Genomic DNA, 25,294 nt, shown 5'->3' with positions numbered 1-25,294 from the left:
GCCTTCTAATATTCTCGACACCACCAAGAGATTGCTGCAAAACCTAGTTTAATAAGTCTTAATAATCTAATTTGTACTTGAGGACCGTTTCTAACATTTCCTGATTTCTATATAAATGGATCCATGGCAGAGATGTCATAAAATTGCAACCTATACCGATCTACGACAACTACTTTCATGCCTTTATGTCCACAAATAGAATAGATGACATAACTGCATCTCAACCCTTTGTATAAGTCATCCTCAAGTTATTCTGCAGGCTGTAGGGGGACAATATCCATGATCACATGCAAAACTGCAAAGACCCAGATACGAGTCGTCTTCGCCGATAAGAGGCGCCCCACGAGCTCCAGTTGATGGTGGAAGCGGGACTGGGATTCCATACTGCGTACAAGTGCAGGGTCCAGGTGGACAATAACCATAGCTGCAACAAAACGAACACAACCCACTGTAGTTGTTGGCTCCTGTTCCTGCAATGCAGGCCCTACTCCCACCACCCCCTCCTCCTCCGCCCCCGCCGCCGCCACCTCCTCCTCCAGCGTTTCCATTGCCAGTTCCACCTCCGCCGTTACCACCTCCACCACCGCCCCCGCCGCAAGTTCGGCTTGGAGGTGAATTTGGCGGAGTCATAGCCTGGGTAACTGTCACAGTGACGACGACAGTCGACGGAATAGCAGAGCATGGCCCAGGGGCTTTTGTTGTGCTAGGAGGAGAACTTGGCAATACGGTGCTCTTACTTGGAGATGGAGCAGCCGGGGGTACTGTACCTAACGAGGGGGTAGGTTGACATGTCTGAACACGCAGGCCCTGTGTAAAGGCAGAGAGCCCTTCTGGCTGGAGGGCATCGTCGGATCCTGATGGAAGCGTTCCGACTGCACGTCAAAGTCAAAAGGGGACTATCAGCAGTGGCTATATCTTTACTTACCATAGGCGTTGAAGTTATACAAACCACACACGCACCCGTCGATAATCTCCTTCAAACTGGTCCCTGACAGGATAGTCTTGCCGTCGCGATTGACCTCAAAGCTTTGTGCACCAACTCCCATTGGCACCTCCTTTGCACTTGCCCCGGCTGGCGCTTCGTAATTATGGACAGTCCCGCCGCTGTTGACCTGCACTGTGGCTGGGGCTGTAAGCAATGATACAACAAAGACAGAGTCGGCCATGGATTCCCAGCCATCTGGACGACCCATGAAATAGTTTCCACTGCCATTGTTCGCTGGTACCATGCAGGTATCTGTAGAGTCGCAGTTCACCCCACGTGGTGCAGGTCGGTACCAGTAGACTAACTCATCAGATGATATATGACTGTCTGGAGACGACTGGCCTGCTTTGAACGCGGCGATGTATGGTTTTGAAATGTCCAGCCATCCTCCGTGGGGCCTGTAGTTATCCGTTAGTTTGGCTCCGATTGGAAGGGTTCCACGGGTGATTTTGAAGTCCTCACATGTCATTAACCCATTTCGAGGCCCCGTCGTCAGTGTGCGGTGATCTCAAAGGACCAATATAATGAGACTCTCCATAGTCATTCCATGTCACAATCTCGATAAATCGCGGTTTCAACTCAAGAATCTCATTCCATCTGTTAAACCACAGGAGATCAGACGGGAAGTTCCAGTTTTTGCTATAGGAAACTTCAGGTCCGAAATGCGTGAAAAACCACGGGGAAACAGCTGCGCCAGAGTCAGAAAAATTAGTTCAAATTTCGATGAAAATTAAACTGACGGGCAATATAAGCCTTCCCGCCAAGAGCATCGACATATTCCTTATCCCCGTCGGCGACAGAAATACTGTGCTCTGCAGTTGGGGCTTTGTTATTTCCGTTGTTTGGCCACGCCATCCAATTCAAGAGGCCGTCAACTGGCGAGATATCTGTCCCAGTTGATGGGTGGAAATTCGGTGCGAAAAATACCGATCTTCCTACTGCTGCTCGCATTGCTGAAACATCCATTCCATCACCAGCGAACGATGAAACGAATACCTTGTCATCGACGAGAAGTTGTGCAGGTTTGCTAGCATACTGGGCAACCTTCTGGCCAACTTCGGCGGCCTGTTCAATATGCCACCAGTTGAAATCAAATGATAGAAAGACCTTCATGTCATTGTTGGCAGCTGAGTCGTATGCAAGTTGGAGTTGTTGATCAGTATAGGGATCTGTGCCAATGTTCAGAGCAAATGCATCAATGCCCAGAGACTTAGCCCGTTTCATGTCGTCATCGTAGTCCGATGCGCTGTTTCTATTGCTGACGATTCCAATCTTTTAGATAATCAATATATGTCCAACACACACAAGGCACTTGAGGGCATATTTACCATAAAGTGTGCAAAGACCAGTCGGTCCGTCGACTGTCTTTTGGCACGACGTATGCCATGATTCCCCGTAGACAGTGCATGAACTATCGTGGATAGTAAAGTAATAACACCCAAAATGAACCGTATATTCATCATGATTTGTAAATTCTCTTAGTTCACCTTGGATCAATCTTCCGGATTCTGGTTTAGGTATCCATATGTGTGTTGTGCGCGTCTCACACCTTTAAATATTCCTTTCATTCTCCAGATGACTCGGAGCTTCTCGCAGCTGACCTACGAAGTTTAATCATCAGGATGATGAGTGTGATATTTGCTAGTTATCTCTCCGAGCCCAATCAAAGCCTTACATTCAAGTAACCATGTGGTTGTTACAGAGCTTTGGGCGACATCTTCGTTGAGTGGGTATGCTATTGCCCACAAGTTCTCGTTATTGCGCGGTTTTCCGCTTCAATTAGGTACAGGGCGGCCGCCGGATGATTCCTTGGGTAGTAGTGGTCGTTTAATTCTATATAGTTGTACATGCCGGTGACCGTACACAAATCAAAGTGTAGGAAGATCATCTTGAAGCGGGTTAGAATCACGATTACTACCAGTGACTTTTTCAATGTGTATCAAATGCGGTTCTTTTCTTGGACAAATACATAACCAGATACTCGGTTCTTCTTTACACTGTACTTGCCAAATCTCTACATTTCCATCATCCATAATGGTAGAAGTCGTAAAATATCTAAGCCCTTGTGATTCGACATGAGCGTAGTAAAATACCGGAAGACATGCTCAAGATCCCCCGGACCTTACCCCATCGGCATTATATCAGTAACCTCCCGAATGTAACCCAGGGACCAAACAATCATTTTTGAGAATGTTTGTATAGATCACAGAAAGTACCTCCGAGTTAAGCAAGCAACCTCTATGATTTTACGTGCAAGGACAATAACTCAAAGTCAAATGGCTAGACTATGAGCTACATGGCAAGGAATACTTATGGCCTTTTCCACAGCATACCTACGAATATGTCCTTTTTCGGAGAAAAATGTTAGCAATAAAACCTCATGCAGCAGCTGACTACCAAACTGTACGACCCAAGAGGGGCTTTCACATTAGGGTTTGATGACTCCATCAGAAAGCACATATGGGAAACTCAATGGATATTAAAGTAATACTACATCTATTTACATATGGAGAAATAATCAGCAGATTGTTGTAACATTTGCGGGGGTTACACCCCGTAGAAATTGTAATTTCAGAAGCCACATGGTCTTGTCACAATACTACCTACCTAATAGAATTCATCTCATAAAGAAAGCGTGTACAACGCTTATTTACGTCATTTCCGCTGACAGACATTGAAACAATGTTGAAACCCGGGGACTAATTCGATGATTTCAATTTAGTAGAAATGGGCACGTGCCTCTTCATCTCCCACTTCCTAAACCGGCATTAAACCCATCCAAAGTTGGATTACGCTCGGGAAGTATTCGGACAGGGGATTCATCTGCGTCGTTGTGCTCCAGGCATGTGTATGTAGTATGTACTCCGTAAGGAGCATGTAAATAACAACCTTGGAATGTCCTTCGGTCCTTTCCAAGTTTGGTCAAATGCTTGGCATTGATGTGATTGGCCAGATCGAATGTGGATCCTTTTTACCTTTTTTTACCTTTTGGTGCCTGATATTCCAGGCGACAATCACAAGTTCGTGAGGTAACGTAACCGGTAAGCGAGCTGCGCATGTAAGCCAGCTGCGCACCCCACCCAACCTACTAATTTCAAATGCATTTATCTCAACCAAAACGCCATTAAATTAAATTTAAAAAAATCATCATCTATCTGGGCATGCATCTCTCCTATGGCCCTGATTTTTATATAGCCCGTATGTTGGTAAAGCCCTAGTTCTTGGCTGCAAAGGTGGCGAAGGCCTTCTTTATGGCGGGGGTATAGGTGCTTCTATTGCTTCCACCGGCTGCATAATTAATATAGATACTTCTTAAACTAAGAGACCTTCTTCCGCCGGTATCTACCTTCTAGATCTAGTACGCTTTTACTTCTTCTTCTCGTTTTTAGCGCGTAAATCGCTTACCTCTTTCTCTAGTAGTGCGGCGGATTATATCGTGATCTAGTAGGCTTTTAAAACCTGGTTTATAGTAGAATTAAGCGGGCTCGGGGGGGCTTCTTAATCTTATACGAAGTAATGCTTTAATTAACGAAGCTTATTTTTACAATTATATATAGTTCGAGGGCGTTTTCGGATCCCAATCACTACCCTAGCTAGGAAGGGGGGTAGGAGTAGTAAGCCGGATATTAAGCTTCGAAATCACTCTCTCCGGTATAAAAGGGATTAAACTAGTAGATTAAAAGCTATTTTTAACAGTCTTAGATTTAAAGGCTTCTATTCGTATAGTAGGGTATACTTTAAGAAAATCTAGTTTATTAATATAATTCGATCCGCACTATATTCGAAATTCAACTAGCTAGCTATAGGTTCGTTTTAATACTATAAAATAGCCTATATCTAAAGGCTATAAAAGGTAAGAGGAATACGGAGGTATATAGATTAGTATAATCTTATTCTCTTTACAAATTTTATCGAATCTCGGGGTTAAATGACTTCTATAGCCGTCGAGTATTAAAAGCCGATACCCCCCTTTCGTACGCGAAGAAATAGTAGGAATAAAGAGCTTTTTAAGCTAGCGAAGTCTAATTTTATTAGAGGTCTATCTATTAAGACTAACCTCGAATCGCTAGTTCTCTAAAAGGCCGTTAAACTAAGATTTAATAAAGACTTTACCTTTAAAAATCATATATAGAGGAAGAACCTAACTAGTAGCATTCGTACACTTAATAACTATTACCTATTCTCGATTTCTAGGTTATAAAAGGGCTCGCCGACTATAGTATTCACTTCTCGAAATCACTCTTATAGTAGTAGTTAAACCTATCATAAAACTAGTCTTATTAAAGTTATAAACGTCGTCCGGGTCGATCCTAAATTAAAGAATAGTTTTTTAAATAAGATTAAACCACTCCTTAATAACCTTCGGGTCTTCGTATTTCGTACGCTTATAGTTATATTATTTCGAAAACCGAGAGGATAGGAGAGAGCGCCGTTTTATAAAATTATATACCTATTTCTCGCCGACCGAAAGAACCGGGGTAGTTCCGCGCTTTTTAAAAAGAACATTCGCTATTTCTCGTACTATAAAAGGCTATAGGGCAGATCCTCGAGAATCTATAGAGAGAATCTATTTTTTAAGAGATTCCTCTTCAATTTCTATTAGTTTATATAAATTAGCGCGAGAATTCGCGCGAGAAGTGGTCCTATAAAGACGTGTCCGGAGGGTTGATTCAGGCACTTTGAAACGGCGCGCTGCTTTACGAATAGCGCTGATTTCTTTATTCTTAAAAGCCTAGATAGCTAATAAGATCCTACCCTCTCTCTCTATTAAATCTTTAGAGGATTGAGAGCGAATTGGTGGCATAGTGGGTGGTTGAATTAACTAAGTGCTAATTTACGGACGCGTTTTGGGTGGGGTGCGCAGCTGGCTTACATGCGCAGCTCGCTTACCGGTTACGTTAACTATTTTTCATAACACATGCATGTTTGGATAAATCTGTAGACGTCTACATCTCGAATCTCTTCGAAAAATTACCCTGACCAGTGCATCGCTTTCCCCCAGCATCCCCTCTTCTCTTCGAATAATCGAAGTTTGTTTGTTTGAGTGGCGCGATTCTTAGTGCCTCCTGGCAGTACGGCGTTCATATTCCAAAAATAGTCGGCACTCTCCGTTATTTCGCCCACAGATGGAATGAAAATGGACACAGAAACGAGGGCACGGGTATGAATTTATGCGCAGTTCAGGCCAGCGCTGGTGTGATATGTGGATACTGTAATATTTTCGAGTCTTTCTCTAACTTCAAGGTATGTACCAGCCTACTAGGGATGATTCTATCTACGCTGATTATAATATATCTGTACATTCAAAAGCACGGAAATTTCAGTAGAACGTTATTAACCAGAAATTAGAATCTATTGAAGCATAAAATCAGCCTTGTGGGGTGCCGCGCGGCATATGCATGCGTGTGCAGTTCAACTAAGCCTCCTCCACCGGCTGTCCACCGGCTGATTCCACAATGATTAGCACAAAAATAAAGCAGTAAACCATAGTGGCGAGGATAATCAGCGACTATGGGTGTTGATAGGGAAATTGTCTTACACGTCAGTCTATTTATACCGCGTGGCTTTTTGATCTTTTTCTTTTTTTTTCTTATCAAATGTCAAAGCAAGTCTTAAATTATTCCGATCGTCTTTCTAGGATGCTCTTCCTTTTGTATTTTGTCCAAAATATTCCTCTCAAATTGCCTTGTTTGCAACACCATGCAACTTTCAATACTTGCACTTTGCACCTTGCTATGCCCTCGGGTGCTCGGTCACCCCTATGTCTCTGAAACCACATGCATTTCAGCCACAAAGACATCCGTTGAGAATTTATGGGTAGTCTCAGAGCCAACTGAGGTATCCCATATCCAGGGGAAACGCGGATATGGCGAGATCCTCCAGGCCAGAGACACTACTGCGACAACCGACTCTACTACATCCACAGATACCACAACCGATACAACTACGTCGGAGACATCTACTTCAATAACGACATCTACGAGCTCGACATCTGAAACCTCTACTTCGACCTCCTCCACCTCTACAACTTCCACCTCTACAACCTCCACCACCAGCTCCACTACCAGCACTTCCTCAACGACAACCAGCAGCGCCTCGACGACGACAAGTACCACAACTGCAACTGCAACGAGCAGTTCTACGGCGGAGCTGGATGGTGAGTCTTCCAATACCGTGAGGCCCAAAATCCCCATCGTGCTGATAACCCCCAGAATGGAACCGCAGGGGTAACATAACAGCAATTGTATTTGGCTGCTGTATGATCTCGCTGTTTGTCGGAATCAGTGTGATTTACTGCGTGCGTGATAGAGCAAGGGCACGACGAATTGCAGCTAGGAAAGAGTTGGAGTCCAGTTCATCGGACTCAAAGATACCTCTTGTGGCCGCCAAAGATAAGGCTATCGCTGATATTGAGGTTAACCGCTCCTCTATGATGTTCACCAACCAGCCACAGACGGAATACTTCCCAGCGCGAAGCATCCCATCAGTGTCGAACCATCACAGCCACACCACATCCGCGACGTCTCAGACCGCGACGTCTCAGACTACGACGTCTCAGACCACGACGTCTACTAGAGATCACGCATCACGAGCACACATCAATGAGCAGCATACACCTTTGGTTTGACGTGTCTTTGGCCGATCTGTTAATGTCAGCAAAATTGATTTACACAATTCTAGAAATTGGATGCATATTACAAATTTTGGCGACTAAGGCTTTTGCAGAGGTCAAGATTTTGTATATTTAAAGCGAGGATGTTAATGCATTGCTCTAGGGCAGTGCATGTCGTAGAGCATTGTCACCCCAAGCGAGAGCGGCAAGACCCCTTTCTCTTCACGGCCTCGCTATCTGATCTTGTTTATTCTTATATCCAACTTGAACATGGGTAACATCAAGTCGCATTGGGAAGCCAACTGGGTCAGTTATGGAGTTCAAATCTCAGAGGTTGAATAAATGCCACGCCAGTATTTGCGAAAGTTCGAAGGCGCAATTCTTTCAGCGTCATTTATATTTCTTGCCAGAATGACGGGCAATAACTCGGTAACCATCTTTTCTCCCCTCAAGTTTCCTTCACCTCCGTTTTCTCGCCACCACAGTCCATGGACTCCTTTGTCGCACTAGGATTATCCAAGGAGCTCTCGCGGAACACTCCGATGGATTGAATGTTAAGGCTGAAGTCACCTTGTTGTGCCCCAAAAGAAACTACATAATTACATAATTAGCACCCATCCATGGATACTCTGTCCTCTCTTGATAGAAGGCTTACCTTCGAATCATGATCCGAAACCTTTTTATACGCGACAAGTCCACCGACCTCGCATCTTCTACCGGCTTCCCCCGGTATGTCGGTTTCAGATCCTTCCATGACACACGCACCTCGCGCCCTGCCTCACTCGCGCAAAAATCGTATTCCCAGACAAGAGCACTTTGTTCACGAGCGTCTGGCCGCCGGTGTGGGATTTCGTCTGTTAGGGTGAAAGTGTATCGTTTTCTGTCCGATGAAACAATGTGTAGCTCAACACCGTCGTATCCGCTGAGGTCCCATATATGTTCGTCTTCGACCGTGCGTTGCGAGGCAAAGCCGGCACCCCCAAGTGTCTCGATGTCGAGGTTGCCGTGAAAAAGTACCCCTTCCGCGGTAAGCTCGAGATTTGACACTGATGATCCACCACGGACGCGATCATCGGAGGAGGTCCAGCGACTGAGGTCCCAATCTGGACCGAAAATGATTTTATTGGTAGGGGTTTCCATTGTGAACCTGAGAAAGTGTTGTCGAACTGCCAACCTTGGAAGGTGCGATCCGACGGATCCGTGGATCGGCTGATTGATTGACGGTGTGACGTCATCTCCCGAGCGATAAGCAAAGTCTTGCGGCCTGATAAACAAGGCCATGAATTTATGCTTTAATCAAAATGTATCCAGCCCTGCAGCTGTACTCGAATTCATCTTCAAAATAAAATTGGGGTATATTGAGCTTTTTTACATGAAATTCATATCTATTAAACATCATAAGGTTTCTTTTCGACATCATAAACCGGCGAGCACGCCAATTTACTTCTCTCTCGCAGCCATGGACCATATACCTTGAACAGAACAGGAATAGGAATCATGACAACCGCGATACATCCAAGCATCGTACCCGCCCATTGCACTCCTAGGTTCTCCATCATTTGCCGGGAGAAAAGTGGGAATGAGCAGCCAATAGCTGAGCGTAATATCGTGTTCGCGGCAATAGTAGATGCAGCCCTGCCGATTGGGTTAGTCACTCGTCTCCACAGGAGATACATTGTTACATACAACGAGGGATAGCAGTCAACGATGTAATTGAAACACTGCAAGAAGATCAAAAAGATCCCGCCTCCGGTGAGGAGCCCCGAAGCCACAGGAGCAATCCAGTGAATGGATGAAGTGTATCCGGTCCAGCCGAACCTGTTTGGTATTAGCACAGAACACCAAACATTGTTAAGAATTTCAAGAAGGGTACTCACCAAAACAATCCTCCGGCAAATAACACAGCTCCTATAATCGCTGGCGCAAGGCGCCATTCGGGGATAGGCTTATCACCGTTTTCCGCCAGCTTCTTCTTGTACGAACCCTGTATCAGGAGGATGTAAACGCCACCAAGGAGTTCACCGATGATGAGGCCCATGAACGCAAGTCCACCCACACCAGTACCCATTCCGTAGACGCCTTGGAAGACAACAGGGTATGCGCCTAACAGAGCATAGATTAGGCCATAGACGAAGGAGATATACAATGAGACCAAAAGCAGGATGGGTTCCGTGACCAACATCACAATGGGTCGGGCAAAGTTGTTGCGCAGAAGCTCCGCGAGATCCACTTCCACTTCATCTTGCTTTGCATGGATGCCCCAATTCCGAGTCTGTCGGCGTAGGGTAGCTGCCTTGCGGACAAGGATGACTGGAGCATAAGTCTCGTCAAGGAAGACAAAGACTAGGACAAACCCTAGGAACACCATGATTGCAGATATATACATCGTCCACCGCCAACCCAGGGAGCTCATTGCAATGAAGCCACCCACAAACGGTGCCGAAAAGGGCCCGATAAACACCGCCATGCAGAAAATCGACATCACCACGCCCCGTTGTGTGTTGTTGAACAAGTCTGCGAACACGGCGGGAACGACTGAAATGGGACTCGCCGAGAACAGACCACCAAAGAAACGACAGATCATGACAGTCTGTATGTCTTTGGCAACTGCACATGCTAGGGTGAAGATGGCACATCCGAAGAGTCCAAGAGACAGTGGCCAACGCCTGCCGATCAGCTCTGATCCTGGTGCCCAAATTGTTGGCCCGGCTGCGAACCCAAGAACATAGAGTGCCACTCCGAGTGAGCCAATTTCGGTGCTTGTGTTGAACTCCTCGCCAAAGCCAGAAATAGCAGCCGAGAATACAGCGCTGGTAAACGACCCGGCGAAGGTACCATAACATAGGATACAAACTAACATTATTCTGTTGAGATATTAGCAAGTGTATCTTGACATCGACAGGAAGGAGCAGTAGCGGACATACCGCCTAGGTGTAGACCAATTGTAAGGGTGTAAGGGATCGTTGGCTCCGTCAAACTCCACGACATAGTCCTCAGAATCCGGGAGTAGAGGTGGGTACTCTTTGTTGGCACCCATAGGAAGCCACCTTTCGCGGGGAGTAGGCCCTCGCGTAGAGCCTACGGTAGTTTTCTGTTGCAGTCGATAGGTGTTGATACGGGTAAGCTCGAGAGAGTTGATTTCCTCAATTGTGTCGTCGGATTCGTGGCTGCGAGTGTCATTGGGAAAGTCGATATCTGGCTCATATTTTCCTGTGTGTTGATTGAGACGATCCATTGTATGCTGTCATATCAAGGTTTGGGGAATAGACTGGAAGATTGTGTGCGAATATAAAAGGCTCTGGTTGAGGAAGGGCAACATAGTATATGTCCCTCTCGGTCGACCCATTTGATCACATTTTTTCTTCCTAGTATTCTGGGTCTTCGGCCCAATTCTTGATCCATCGTAAAATGGGCCCTGATTGTAGCAAGGTGACCTCAACTAGGGCAAAAAATCACATCCAGATGATCCATACTTTTCCGCTGTGGCTTGAAGCGCTTTAAATGTCCACTATCCAGTTAGCGTGCCCCTGTCAGTGGCAGTCAGTGGCCAGTCAGAAATCAATATCGGGCTCGGCTAGAATCGGAGATGTGGCTGACAGCCGTTGTGGACTGGACTGCCGAGGACAACCGACCATAGCCGTTATCAGTTTGGTGTTTTGTCTCAGGAAAACTCTTCAAGAAGTTTTTGTTTTCGCGCTGACAATATCATATAAGAGAGAGCGGAAAAGTCTCTAAGAATACATAGTGAAGAGATACAAGATGGTGGAAAGAAAAATAGGAGGAGCGAACACGCGATGATCTACTATAAATGAACTAGCTTTGGGAGACGTCACTTACTCCCCTAGACTGAGGTCCACAACCGCCTTGATATCAACTAATATTACCCTCCTACTTATGCGATCATCCCGAACAAGGATACATAGTCTGTGGTCTTCTCACGTGGTCTTCTCCGATAGTCTTTTTACATGTCTTTCCAGTAGTCCGTTTTGGTAGTCTCCTCAAGTAATGTTTTTATATGTCTGGTTAGACAGGTATTTCCTCGGTTGCGTACACACCAGGAAAGGAGAAAAGGTCTAAAAAACGATTAATTTGTGATATTGACATTTCTATATGCTTTCCCGCATCTATCAGCTGCATGTAGATCGACCGGGGCGTTGAAATGGCACTACTGCATTCACTGGAGATATGGGCCTTTCCCCATAAATGACAGGCTGTTCCAGATCCCAAATAGAGAAGGGATAAGGGGATACTACTTGATGTTTTTATACAGATCACTTAGCTTGCTGAATTATAATGATCCATTCCCAGGTAGATTCCTACTATGTAGATTCCAAGGTTGGCGCGTCAAGTGCTTCCTTCCAAACGTCACGGTCTCTCTTTCCTTCCATCCACCTCTCATCCTTCCATCTCTCATCCACATCTCTTCTGTCTCCTTTTAATACAATCTGTATTGCAGCTTCATTCTTATTGATCATGGAAAATCCACCGACCCTTCTCCCTAACTTTCACAGGCGACACCACCGTTACCAATTCACTTGAGGGTGACTTCTACTTTGCGGGTAGCCTTGGAGTGAGCTAGCTCTGACTTATCGGTGAGGCAGATCTCACCTCTCTGTCAGCTAGACCTCACTACTCGTTTTGCCCGGCATATATACGACCCAAAGAGCTGAGACACCCGAAACCCATATATCGGTATGTCATTCAAAGCCTGCTTGTGTAAATCGAGCTTTTCCAATAATACTATAGGCCAAGCTGTCCCTTACATGCGGAGATTCGCTCTGGCTTGGAAGCGAGACAAGTATGAAACCGACCTAGCGATGGTCGAGGCCAAGAAGCCTGAGATTCTATCTGGCGGCGTGTTCCATTGCCGAGCATACATGAGTAAGTGAACCTGAGTTACACTTCACATCCATGAATACATGCACTGACGTAAGTAGGGATGATCCACCATGCAAGGGAAGATGCAAAAATGGATAATACATCCATGTATGGCGTTGCCACCGATAGTTTCCACTGGGTTTTTATCCACATTCGAGCGAACGACCCACGAAGCGTACTAGAATGGGTTTGCATTACTCATTTCTCTCCACATATAAGTCAACCGTTTTCATCAAGAGAGAAGATGATTTTTGCTTCTTCCATTTGTCAATTCCCATAAGCGAAGATGCCACAAAGCCCTCTCTGAGAGATTGCTTCGCTGGGTTTGCAGCTATCACCACGCAAGACCCCGTGTACAGGGAAGAGGCAAGACTTCATACAAGACTCGTAGGTCTCCTGTTCTACCGAGTATGCAGATATTGATCAGAGAAAGCAGCTCCACTCGTCGCGACAGCCCGGCCTTGTCACTTTCTATCGATACCGCAGCAGGCTTGGAGACTCTACGGACTCGGCCATCCCTCGCATTACCACATAGTCGATCCTTATTTCCTCCGGCCGGGTCGCTAGCCACATTGTGAAGTGCGTTGGGCTCCTGTCATCCTCTCGGTTGGGATATGAGAAGGCAGTGTTTGAGGTGAAGTCTGGTAGTCTCCGCTATATCGCGAAATGCTGGTCCCACGATTGAGATGAAAGGTACATCTTGTCCATGACCAGCGACTCCCAGAATACTGAGAAGAATCATTGAAAATCTAGCTCTTCTAATGAAATCGCGTTGTACGAACGGAGCCACCATGTCTGTCTTGGGAGAGGCGAATGGGCCCGTTCCCGCATTGTGTGCGAGTTCTCGACTGCGAAAACGTGACGGCCTGCACGAATTGCCATTGGAATGACGAAGACGTCCGCTGCAAATACCATGCAAACCGGCAGGCTGGCCCCTCCCAACATGACATCGCTCCCAGGGAAATTCTGAGGGATGCAGCAGCCTCTCTTGCTTTGGCGGAGAAGTCTTTCCGCGAGAACTATGAGGTCTCTGTCCATGCACGACACAGTCGGGAGGCCGTACACGCAATGAACGCGGCAGCCGTGATGAGTGACACTCAACGCCTGGCTGACGAGTATGGGATTAGTAACGAGCATGCTACCTAGGTAAATCCGTCGCAACAAAAGTTGAAGAGTGGAATGTTGACCTGTACCAAGTCTTGGATCGGCTAAGGTCACCGCAGCAGTGGAAAAACTGGTAAAGGAGGAGGAAGCAGCAAACTCCAAGCCTGAGCGCCAGGCTCAACCACGTGAGCTACGAAAGGGAAGACGCTTTTGAGGACTGTTCCTTAGACCTGTTGGCGCCGACTCTTTTCTCAACATCGTACTTTTCATCGCTTCATATTCATCTCTTCGACAACATACCTTCTCAACATCTTTCACGTCGTGAGCAGCAAACATGCTCCACCTGTATGGCACTCATCCATTTTCTTAGAACTAGTTAAGGGACTAACCTGAGAATCGACGACCGTCCTCTTTACTCCAGCAAGCCCTCCTCTCGATCCGTCGAACCCAGCGATCCTGGAAGCGTCTCCAGACTCTGAGTCCTTCGATCTGCATGATGATAACAATGATAAGATGGCGGGTAGTTTAGGCAGGCAAGTGGAGGCACAACGGGAGGATACAGGTATGCACTTTGAACCAGGCACACAAGGGGCTCTCGCGGAGCCACAGTCTCCTTCCGGGGGGCTATTAATCAGGATTTATCCTAGGATTCTCACCAGGACTTTCATCAGAACTATTTCTACGTGGATCCAGTTTCAGATACTGTTGATACCAATTATGTACCTGTAATTCGGACTAAACCCCAACAATCAGATCTACGCCGCTCTACAAGAGTGAAAAAGCCAAGCCAGGCTTACCTTGCGTCTAAAGGCCCTGAGTATGCCCAGTCTAAACTGAAGCCAACCGACATAGGTCTCGAACCTAACTGCTGGAAAGAAGCGATGGCATGCATTGAGAAGGACAAATGGCTTGCTGCGGAACACAATGAGCTCGCGCACCATAATAAGAACAACACATGGAGCATTATTCCTCGGACCAAATCGAAAGGTCGTGAGCCACTTGCCTTGCGTTGAGTGTTTAAGATTAAGCACGATGGAGCGAACAAACCGCCTTGTTGCTATAGGCTTCGAACAGATCAAGGATCTGGATTTTTCGCGATCAACCACCAAGCATCATAAAACTCATGAGTCCAATCCAGCCAGCCACGAAAGCTGCGGTCACGATGCCAGCACCTGCCTTGTCAGCAGTTGTTGTTGTAGTCTGCATTTGATTGGAACCATCAGTGTCATCTTCCCCTGCTGTTGGGTTGCTGGTACTATTTCCGCCAGTGCTCGAGGTCACCGGAGCAGTCTTGTTAAAATTGATCAGGTTTGCGGTGAAGACCTTTGTCGCGCTGATCTGTTCCTCCATTCCCATCCAGCCGTCCCATGTAGACTTATACCACTGGACACCACAAGTACCATTGTTGTGGCCAGTGCAGGATGCAGCGGCTGCCTGGCCCGATGTTTGGAGCTTCGCGAGAATACTGTCGAATGTTGACGGAACAAGGAGAGCAGTCAATGCTAACCAGGACGAAGTCAATCCTTTGAAGAGGATCTCATTGTTATTGCAGGTTTCTGCAGGCTCGCAGTAATAGTCCTCAATGATCCCACCGGTGAGGAAAAAGTTGTTAAACGTCGCGTTCAAAAGGCCGTTTACTGCCGTCAACCATTGAGCTTGGGTAGTCCCGTTTGTCTGTAAATTGGATGGGTTAGTCCAAGCTTTGACACAATGAGTAAAATGTGAAACTGGAAATGGGTTATTTCTCACATAATTGTACATATACGCTGCCCCCATCAGGTAAGTGCCATAGTTATATGTCCATTGGGCATTCCCCTGGGTCGCACAATTGTCACCAACAACGGCCGAATCAGCAACATTCCATGTTGTGTTGCTAAGCAGAGGTGACGAGACAGACCAATCCCATATCTTGTTAGCCCACTGAAGATAGATCGCATCTCCGGTGTAGCGGGCTAGACGCGCAGACAGCTGAAATAACCCCCCATTGGAAATAGAATTCTTCATTGTGTATCCAGACTGGTAAGGCCAGATTTGCCACCGTAGACCACCGCCACAGGAGGATGTATCCCATCTTTTGATCTGAGTATTGAACACACCCTGGGCTAGAGAAAGCCAAGAGAATCCAGTCGAGCGATCTGGGAATCCGAACTCAGCGGCCGTCATAGCTGCTAGACCCCAGAACATTTGATCATCGTTTCCCTAACAGATAATTCGAATGTTAGATATTGTCGCTTTATAAGACTCTGACCGTGCTTACCAGATAAGAACTATAGTTGCTTGGCATATAGTCCCCATCCGTGCCACCTTGCCATTGTAATCCAACACTTAGTTCCTCGTTGTATGTCGTGTCGCCAGTAAAGTGCCAGTACTCTAACAGGGCCATAAATAATGGGGCTCCTTCCCACCATTTGTCTGGAAAGGCTCCAGGGATTTGACCGGTCTCGTTGCCGTAGTAGTACTTCATCATAGCGTAGGTCGAGGTACTCGCTGCATCTTTAATCGACTCTGTGACGAACTCAAACGTTACTTTCTCACTCTTCTTCGTAATTAACATAGAGGGGGAATGTAAAGTCCAAAACGTACGTTCATCACTAATATCCAAATCGATTGCGCGTGCTACGCTCGAAAGGAGTAGTGCAAATATAGCACCTCTGGAGGGCGAGCTCCGCCCGAGCAAGTGCATCTTACCGAGGTGGTGTATAGGAAACCATACAAATTTCACCAATGAGAGATATCGGACGATAGGCGTAGACTGGTGTGCTCGAGAGTAGTCACTGAGACATTAATGAATGAATGAAGATTTCTCGAATAATGGACACCACGAGGCAATCTCATTTCCGTGACATTTTTAAATATAGAAGGGCATGCGTAATCCTCGGCGCTAGCGTCGTCAACCATTTCATTGTGGAGTGTAAAGCTAGTTGTGGAGTCAAATGCCAAGCTTTTACAAGCTTTGTTGGATTTCATCACAATATCGTGCGATAGAGTAGATCGTGATCGTCCCGTCGCTTCCTATATTCAGTCTGATCGGCTTTATCTTGCGTGCAGTCGCTCATTTTCTTGCTGGATTCACTAATACTGAGGTACATTTTCGGCCTTTTGCTGATGCTTGTGAAAAAAGTCCCTTCTCCAGCGGTACCTCCGGTAGAAAACAACCTATAGAGCAGGACTGCCCAATACCCAAAGGCCAGCGATGAATGTCTCTGTCTATCCAGAGACGATGGATTTGGTTAGTCGCAACGCAATGGCCGTGGCTCCAGCCCCCATAAGACAGCGGAATAAATTATTTGCAGCCCCAGCAGTGGCGGGAGTGATTGATATCGACAACCAAAGTGATCAAGGAGTTGAATACACTTGTGGTTGTAATACCAGTGAAGGAAAACACCACAGGCTCCGCCAGCGGAGTGCGATACTACATCACCCAACCGTATGCTAACATGCAAAGGCTAGCCAAATATATCAGCGAGTGAGTGATCGTTAGTCGTGCTCATTCGATACTGAAGTTTTCAATTTCTTGCTGTCGGTTCTTGTGAATTGGTGAAGCTTACAGTATGTAGGATTCAAGAATGCAGAGAGGAGAGAGTTGTATTGGGAGAAGAGGGAGCAAACTCCCAACAACTATCTAAACTAGGCTGACGAGAGGTTGATGCCTTAGAAGCCAGGCATCTATGCACAACATGAATAATCGTGCCAAGCCCACTATCAGCCAGCCACATTCGATCCGAAATTCTCTCGATCCCAATTTCAAGTTAAGTAGCTTTTGTATGGCAACACCATACAAAATGTACTTAGGCAGAAATTAAGCACAAGTCAACTCTCAACCCAGCTAAAGGGAAAGTAAAGAGGCTAAATTATAATGCGAGCCCAGCTTGGTGATTTGATACTAGAATTAATTCTATATATATGATACAGAGGTGTAAAAAGCGCTTTTCGAAACACCACGTATAAATCTTATATGAAAAGAATAAAACCATTCTATCACTTTACACACCTGGGATTCCTTACTATAGTTGATAGTGTATAAATAGGACATGATTTTCACTATATATGTACTTTCTAATATCCCCTAGCCCTTTTACAAATTGATGAAATCGATATTATACGTTTGGTTGTGTTTATGTACCCTTTGTATAGAGCCACCATACAAAAGATACCTAGTTTTGCAAATTTGAGATCGAGTGTGGCCCACCAACATCGGTGGGGGGCTTGGCACGATTACAGGCTGTCATTGGTATAGATGCAATAATACACCCCGCTCGCAAGCATTAGTCTATTCTTGGCGGAGCCATATTGACAAAATCCTTACCGGGGGGTGATCTAAAGTGCGGTGAATGATGTGATATACCATTCAAGGGGAGCTGAACAACCTTAAAAGGGTCAAGGTTTCCTCGGCCCCGAGCCTTCACCCAAAAAGTCAACATTGAAGGATTGAGGCGCCTTGTGTAGCATCTTGGACTATACATATAATTGCACAATGACCAAGTTGCAAATAATTATCGTCGGCCTCTTTGGTGGTCTGCTGTTGGCCTCCCCTTGTCCAGCAATGTCGCTGTTGCCGACAGTCGACTTGGGATATTCTCAGTATCGGGGAACGTCGCTGTCCAATGGTGTTGACCAATATCTCGGGATAAGATACGCGAAGGCACCCTTAGGCGACTCGCGATTTCGGGGCCCGGAAGATCCAGAAGAGACTGTAGGGGTTTTGGATGCATCATCGGTAATACTGCTAGTCACCGTTGGTTTAGGCCATCAAACTGACTTCGATAGTTTGGACCCCTTTGTGTGGGAGTTGGAGAGTCAATCGGTGATTCATTATCAGAGGACTGTTTATTTGTCAATGTCTGGCGGCCAACGACAGCGAGCGCGGATTCCAACCTCCCTGTCTGGCTGTTCATTCAAGGGGTGGATACGCTAACAATGCGAATGGCAACTATAACGGCAGCGAGGTTGTTCGAGAGTCTGGCCACACCATTATCTTCGTCAACTTTAATTACCGCGTCGGTGTTCTTGGATTCCTGGCTAGTGAACACGTGCGGGAAAATGGGGATCTCAATGCTGGACTTCTCGATCAGCGTAAAGCACTCTATTGGGTTCAGAAGCACATTCGCAAATTTGGAGGCAACCCAGACCATGTAGTTATTCATGGTGACTCTGCCGGTGCAGGTTCAGTCGCCTATCATCTCACCGCATATGGTGAGCGTAATACAGACCTTTTTATTGGGGCAGTGGCAGAGTCGCCATTCTGGCCCACTCAAAGGACAGTCGCGCAGATGGAGTTCCAGTACGACCAGTTCGTGGAAGATACTAGCTGCCACAAGGAAGAGGACTCTTTGGCATGCTTGCGTTCTGTGGATATCAAAACGATTCAAAAATTCAACGTCGAGAAGTCGTTCCCAGGGGGCAGTTCCGTGCCAGTCCCCGAGTGGTATTTCCTTCCTGTTGTTGATGGAACTTTGATCCATGATCACCTCTACAATCTGTTCAGTGAAGGGAGGTTCGTTCACGTGCCCTTGTTAGTCGGGGATGAGACAAATGAGGGCACCGAGTTTGCATACAATGCGAGCAGCAAGTCTGAAGTGGCTCAGTTCATGAAGAACAATTATCCCGGACTCTCCCATGACCAACTTGAAGCCATCAACAAGGCATACGAAGATGCGAAGCCCCTTCCTAAGCACGCGGCTTATTTTGCATCAGCTGCGGGCGCTTACGGAGATGCGACATTCACTTGCCCAGGGAACTTCATGACCGCGGCGATGGCTGGATCGTTCTCGTCCGATCTTGCCTGGAATTATCGGTATAATGTCCGCGACCCCACAAATATTGCAAATGGGATGGGTGTTCCTCATGTGTTTGATTTGCCTGCAATTTTTGGGGTAGGGAAAACCAATGAGCCAGCCTTGTCATATGCCAGCTCTAACGCAAAGATCGTGCCCGTCACCATGCACTACTACTTGAGCTTCGTCAGATTCTTAAACCCCTAACATTTGCCGGTATAAGGATGCCCCTGAATGGCAACCATGGGGCTTAGGGGCCGGGCGGCGTCTCAAACTCCAAACGAATTCGACGGAGATGGAAAGTATTCCCCGCTTGGAAGTCGAGCGTTGCTCGTTGTGGAAGGACTTCGCAGCAGACATGCAGAATTGAATGATACGTATGACTAGAGGCTTCATGCCACTAATGCCAACCTTAGAACTCACCCGTCCTATGAAAACCATCGAAATGATTCAAAGCGATAGAAAGCAAGGTCATTACATGCATCCATTTTCTGGCTCAATGGTTCTGACGAACCGAACCCTCCGTCTACGAACCGCAAATCCACGAAGACAAATTGCGCACGACCTAGACATTCACATTGAAAGTAACATTTGACTCTGATTTAGAATCATGGTACATAGGTAGAAGTAGTGTTTTGATTTTCCGTGCTCACTTTCGACACTTGCAACCTTCGCGATGAGAAGGACCAGTATGTTTGCCGAGCGCGAGTCGGCTACTAGACCACAATCTCAGATGGATAATCCAAGGGGGTAACCTGGATTGCAATTACACTATGACCGAAAGAAATCAGTCTCAGTACTCACTTGCAACCCGTTTGTCGTTCTGGTCATGCGCACCGCGTTGAACTGGAGCTACAATATGATCTAGCAATCGATAAAGCCAGGGCTCTACTAGTAACTCTTTTTTCGGGGTGTCGCCTCCATGACTACGAGGTGCCAGCCGCATCCGGCGAACCTCGGGATTAGCCTCCCCATGCCTCGACCCTATACTGCTGCCTCTCATTGGCTCGAAGAAGTAATCGCCCCGAAATGAATGACATTGCTAATTCCCCCTCGTGTGGACAGCCGAGTATTCTCGGCACTGTGTAAGATTTCTCTTCATCGTGCAACCCTGCTCTTGCTTTCCATTCGGACTGATTCCGCGAATACTGCTATTCCCCCAAGGTTGTCCAAGTGAGGGGTAATAAAAAGCCACATGTCTGGGGGTTTTAGAAACCTGGGGAAGCTATTTCTCCACCTTCTCCACCTTTCGTCATCCTACACTCTTCCATCCGTCAATGACATGTAAATACTCACGCAATGAAACCAGGCTCATTAGCTTATCTCCCTTCCCTCCCTGTTGAGCTGGTCGAGTTCGTTGCAGGCTTCCTCGACGGAGATGGCTTATTAGCATTACGTTTAGTCTGTCGCGAGCTTCAGAGTAAAACCTTTCATCACTTTGCGCAGCGGTTCTTTTCATCTATCAAGACCGACCTCTCTGGAGACAGTCTGCGCCGTATCAACGCCCTCTCGCAAAATATTTCATTGCGCCCTTACGTCAACGGGTTGGCCTTTATGCTCCAGAATGGTGTCGGTCGCGGCTTAGTTTGGAACCGTCATCCATGGGGTCCTATCTCTGCTCCCCTAGAGGTCGAGGCGATTCGGTCTCTGCGTGATAATTTGATCCAGAACTTGACTAATTGTCGATCATTCTTTATTTTTTGTCGATATCCAGAAGGTCATCCAGATATGAGTCATGTTACTATCACAGACGCTGTCGCCGTATTCTTTGCCCTGGTCGTCGATGCTCGTCTGCCGGTTTCGTCGTTCCATCTCATCTATGCCAACAAATACTCGCGCACCTTGATCATGGACATGCGTCGTCTTCCTAAGCTCCTATATCGTCAACCAGAGTTCAAAATTGTGTGGGGCAATTTACAAAAGCTCTCTTTGGAACAATATCTCACGTTGGATAACTTCGGCTTCCTACTTGAGCTGGTTCTTAGCGCCCCGAATCTCCAAACCCTCCTGTTAAACCTCGGCTCGCACGACTTGGCATCCGAATTTATGCATGAACTGGCTGAAAGTGCCAGCTTTTCCCAACTGCGCGAACTCGCCTTGTTCCGAACATCCATGCGGGGCCCCGATCTCCACAAGTTACTCGCCAATATCCGCCCAAACTTGATTTCACTCACATTATATCATGTTTCCCTGGCACCAGGGAGCGATTGGACACCATTTCTGAAAGACCTCAGTCAGGGGTTCCTGGCTTTGCAGACTATCTCGCTATATTATCTGTGGGCTAGCACGCCTGCTAAGGGTCTCCTAACTTTTCCGGACATTCCAAAGACACCTTCATTGTGCACTTCAAAGGGTCAGCATCTCAATTTATTTTACTCTGAAGACCTCAAGACTCCCACTGTCCTGGGCATCGAGTATTCTGGGTCGAAGATGTCACAGGTGTTGAATCTATTACAGACAACGACTGAAAGATCTTTCCGATATTAGGGCAGGCTACTTCTATGTGGTTCTTGTACATTTCACGTTAGGCGTGTTTCTATTTTGGCTTTGTGCCTCTTTTTCTTTCGGACATATCTGGGAAGCTCTGGGAAATATCTGCTTTGTTCTGTTTTGTCGTATCCAATGTCCACTTTCTGTTTGCAATGCAATTGGACTGCAGAGTAAATTTTGTGGTGTAAGAGCAAGCCCAACTATGTGAACAAGGCGACATGAGAAAGCGAGAGAGATGATTCTTCAAACTGCAGTTACCATTGTATTTCATGAACAATTGTTTTCGTGTCAAAAGGCCTTTGTGTAGCAAGTAAGCTAAAATCCCCTTCATCTTCCATCACAAGCAAGGCATTGGCTCTTAATAAAATTCACATCTGTTACATGAAACCCTTCACGTTAGCAACTCACATCCTAAACCTTGAGTGTCACTTTCTCCACATTTCTTCCTGTAATTTCGATCACAGTATGTTGGATATCTCCTTCAAATGCAACAGTCAACTGCAGTTGTTCTTTCGGCCAAAGTGTCACATAATTATCAGACCAATAAAGCGGTGCAATTTCAGCGCCTTTGAGTTCATCGAAAGCATTCAGACGAATGAAAACAGCTGGTCCTGCAGACTTGTTTTCAAGCACGACCTCAGCATGAGTCAAACCATCGTCTGCTGATGATTCTAGGCTGTGTAATGATGCCTTCAAAGTAGCCGGTTTCAGTGTCTCCAGCTTGGTATATTTGGCAAATTTGGTAACTGGTGTGGTGTACCAATCCGACTCTGACCAGTCCAAGACATCCGTGGTAGGAGAGAGCCAGTAAACATTGCGACTAAGGACATCTTCAGATTCGGGATCACTGAGCGTGAGACGGAGGAAGCCAATATCTTTGACTTTTTTAATTCCGTCAAGCGAAGCCACCACCTTTGAAGAATGGGGGCTCGTGTTGCTCTCCACTGTGGCCCGGGATAGTTCTTTGCCATTTGAATCAATGAAGTCTACCTTGATTTGTCGATTTCCCTCCTTTTCAAGAGAGTGGTTAATCAACCAAATTTTATGGCTCTCATAATCATAAGCCACGTGTTCCATACGCGCTCCAACCTTGGTGCCAAAGTAGGCCGCCATAGGGCTGAGATAATAATCAAACAACTGCCAATGTAGATTTGGCCAGGCACTGTTCAACATCCAATATATAACGCCCGTGGCAGGTCGGGTAGCATTTTGCTGGGTTGCATATGCTTCAAACTGGGATCGGGTGGCCTCATAATCCGCCATCTGACTTTTCAGGATGTAGTCTTCCAGGCTTGATGGTTTTCCGTAGCGGGCAAAGAGAGCCTCGTTGTAGATCCTCCGATCGTAAAATTGCGAATCATAGCGCGACATATGATATTGGTCTGCATCTGGTTCTTTCCAAAGTGTTTCTAGCTCGTCATCAGACATGAACTTTTTCAGGCTGCGCATTTCGGGAGTTCCAACTCCGGCACCCAATTCAGATCCAAAGCCAGACGCCGCTCCTTCTTTGTCGTTGTACCAGTAATTTGGAGGTACCCAATCGTACGGGCCGTCCATCTTCATTCCGGATGGTCCAAGAGCTTCGGGGTATCCACGTTTGCTGGCTGATGCAATGATTGGGTTGGGCCAATCCATGGCTTTGAGGGCATCTAGGTAAATCCCGGTGGCCTGATCATCTGGCCAATAGTCTGAGCCCACCAAAAATCCAAGCATCGAAGCATGGCTTTGCATCATCTCTGCCTCGTGCAGCATTGCTGCTTCCGCAACTGGGTAGTCTGACTTGTCCCACTTGACGCCTTTGGCATCGTTATTGTACTAATATTCCTGTTTGTCAGTGGTCCGGCATCCCAAGTAAGGTGTTGAGAAGACTTACCTTCCACCCTTCCCATTTATCACAACATTCCCATCCCGCTAGGACCATCATGCCCATTTTATCTGCGAGATCATAAAGTTCCGGGTGCTCCTGATTTCCTTCCAGGCGCACAGTATTGAGTCCCATGTCCAGCATGTAGGCGAAAATCTTCTGTACCCTGTCAATATCGAATCGTAAAAAGATATCTGGTCCATATCCGGCTCCGATGACCTGGAAGGGCTCGCCATTGACAGCGAATTCGGTATCATTGGACTTGTTCAACTTCGATGATACATGGCGAATCCCAAATTGTTGGCGAATTGAACTATCGGAAACCAACTGCTGAGGTTTCTGGATGATGGCGCTGGCCTGTACTGTATATAAAGGCTGCTCGCCCCAAAGAGCAGGCCACCAAATATCAGGGTTCTCAATTGAAACGCTCATAGACACCGTTTTTTGTTCGTTTGACTTCAAGTCAAATGCCTCGCTAAATTCCATATCTGCGGAGCCATCTGGTCCTTTGACAGTGCCGTTGACCAGTACCTGGTGACCACTCAATTCATGGTTGGTCAAGTCAGTTCTAAAGGTGACCTTCACCGGCCCAGAGTTGGGTAGAGAAAAATCAGTGAGGATGCGGAATGGCGACATCGAGACGGCTCCAGTCTGAGAAACCTCTACATTTCGCCAAACACCGGTGCCATTGTCGGCTGGGTAGGGATTCCAGTCCACAAACCCCTGGGCAAAATCGCGAAGATAGTTGGTTGGGAACACACGAATGAGAAGACAATTGACTCCTTCCCTAACGTGCTCGGTCACGTTGTACTGGTGGCCGCCATAGGAGCCTTGCTGCTGGTCGCTTGATGCAATGAGCTCCCCGTTCAGGTAGATGTCTGCCTTGGAGGTGATTCCGTGTGTTTTTAGGGTGAAATATTGGCCGATGGATGGGTTCAACGTAAACTCTTCTCGATAAAGCCAGGGTGCATCGAACAGGGAGGGATCAGCGATAGATTCCATATTGTCCGAGTAGAACAAGTCTGTCTCGTTGTATACTCCGTTCTCAATAAGCCCAGCCATGACAGTGCCACGAGCACCAACTCGATACCATGACGACACATCTTCTCCCGGTGCAGAGAGTACATGTATCTCTTCTGATACTTTTGTCGTTGATTGGAGGTACCATCCCGGGATAGCAGCAATATCACCGGCAAAAGCGACAAGAGGTTCGGAGCCGGTTGACGCCTCTGCACAGACACTAGCACTAATAGCCAGTGCTATGCAAAGTTTAGTCATGTTCTTGAACATGATCATTTGGTTTGCTCTGGTTCTTCAGACGCCAACAATGATGTTGAGCTTGTATCGCAAGAATGCATGCGACGGCTTGTTCATCTAAAATATAAAAGTCCCGAAGCGAGGCGCAGAAAAAAGGTAACATTGTGTCACGCGATTGAAGGTCCATACGACCGTGGGATATAGGTTGTTTTGTTTGTATGATGTTCTCCGACGACTTTCTCGGCTAGGACTAGTTCATACGGGGATTCCGGCGAACCTGCAAGGTTTCCCGGAAACATTTCTGCGTTCGGATCACCAGGGAAATTCCC

The 25,294-nt window shown here is 46.7% G+C and overlaps 9 protein-coding genes across 9 annotated transcripts; 4 read left to right on the top strand and 5 right to left on the bottom strand.

Annotated features, from left to right (window-relative positions):
- Positions 1-248: 248 nt before the first annotated feature.
- N7519_003009 (glycoside hydrolase family 71 protein) lies at positions 249-2,448 on the bottom strand (the record flags this gene model as incomplete). Its single annotated transcript, XM_057289787.1, has 6 exons — positions 249-448; positions 495-872; positions 926-1,383; positions 1,448-1,673; positions 1,726-2,257; positions 2,314-2,448. The coding sequence occupies 6 exons, from the start codon at positions 2,446-2,448 to the stop codon at positions 249-251; spliced, it is 1,929 nt and encodes a 642-aa protein (XP_057150989.1).
- Positions 2,449-6,685: 4,237 nt separating this feature from the next.
- N7519_003008 (uncharacterized protein) lies at positions 6,686-7,613 on the top strand (the record flags this gene model as incomplete). Its single annotated transcript, XM_057289786.1, has 2 exons — positions 6,686-7,142; positions 7,198-7,613. 2 exons carry the CDS (start codon positions 6,686-6,688, stop codon positions 7,611-7,613), a joined length of 873 nt encoding a protein of 290 aa, XP_057150988.1.
- Positions 7,614-8,046: 433 nt separating this feature from the next.
- Positions 8,047-8,738, bottom strand: N7519_003007 (CIA30 family protein; the record flags this gene model as incomplete). Its single annotated transcript, XM_057289785.1, has 2 exons — positions 8,047-8,158; positions 8,302-8,738. The coding sequence occupies 2 exons, from the start codon at positions 8,736-8,738 to the stop codon at positions 8,047-8,049; spliced, it is 549 nt and encodes a 182-aa protein (XP_057150987.1).
- A 248-nt stretch (positions 8,739-8,986) lies between these two features.
- N7519_003006 (MFS transporter) lies at positions 8,987-10,833 on the bottom strand (the record flags this gene model as incomplete). The annotated part of the gene is made up of 3 exons (XM_057289784.1): positions 8,987-9,416; positions 9,476-10,462; positions 10,523-10,833. 3 exons carry the CDS (start codon positions 10,831-10,833, stop codon positions 8,987-8,989), a joined length of 1,728 nt encoding a protein of 575 aa, XP_057150986.1.
- A 2,456-nt stretch (positions 10,834-13,289) lies between these two features.
- N7519_003005 (uncharacterized protein) lies at positions 13,290-13,622 on the top strand (the record flags this gene model as incomplete). Its single annotated transcript, XM_057289783.1, has 1 exon — positions 13,290-13,622. The coding sequence occupies one exon, from the start codon at positions 13,290-13,292 to the stop codon at positions 13,620-13,622; it is 333 nt and encodes a 110-aa protein (XP_057150985.1).
- Positions 13,623-14,678: 1,056 nt separating this feature from the next.
- Positions 14,679-16,263, bottom strand: N7519_003004 (glycoside hydrolase family 76 protein; the record flags this gene model as incomplete). Its single annotated transcript, XM_057289782.1, has 4 exons — positions 14,679-15,254; positions 15,330-15,779; positions 15,838-16,085; positions 16,164-16,263. 4 exons carry the CDS (start codon positions 16,261-16,263, stop codon positions 14,679-14,681), a joined length of 1,374 nt encoding a protein of 457 aa, XP_057150984.1.
- Positions 16,264-18,054: 1,791 nt separating this feature from the next.
- On the top strand, positions 18,055-19,561 carry N7519_003003 (uncharacterized protein; the record flags this gene model as incomplete). The annotated part of the gene is made up of 2 exons (XM_057289781.1): positions 18,055-18,362; positions 18,400-19,561. 2 exons carry the CDS (start codon positions 18,055-18,057, stop codon positions 19,559-19,561), a joined length of 1,470 nt encoding a protein of 489 aa, XP_057150983.1.
- A 1,092-nt stretch (positions 19,562-20,653) lies between these two features.
- N7519_003002 (uncharacterized protein) lies at positions 20,654-21,841 on the top strand (the record flags this gene model as incomplete). The annotated part of the gene is made up of 1 exon (XM_057289780.1): positions 20,654-21,841. The coding sequence occupies one exon, from the start codon at positions 20,654-20,656 to the stop codon at positions 21,839-21,841; it is 1,188 nt and encodes a 395-aa protein (XP_057150982.1).
- Positions 21,842-22,255: 414 nt separating this feature from the next.
- N7519_003001 (putative glycosyl hydrolase) lies at positions 22,256-24,998 on the bottom strand (the record flags this gene model as incomplete). The annotated part of the gene is made up of 2 exons (XM_057289779.1): positions 22,256-23,659; positions 23,718-24,998. 2 exons carry the CDS (start codon positions 24,996-24,998, stop codon positions 22,256-22,258), a joined length of 2,685 nt encoding a protein of 894 aa, XP_057150981.1.
- Positions 24,999-25,294: the final 296 nt, after the last annotated feature.

This window comes from Penicillium mononematosum (genome assembly GCF_028829835.1).
Source record: "Penicillium mononematosum strain IBT 11891 chromosome Unknown utg000002l:1.0-8112719.0:1.0-8118358.0, whole genome shotgun sequence".
NCBI classification, from domain to species: Eukaryota; Fungi; Ascomycota; class Eurotiomycetes; order Eurotiales; family Aspergillaceae; genus Penicillium; species Penicillium mononematosum.
This window is presented reverse-complemented; position numbering and strand designations above follow the sequence as displayed.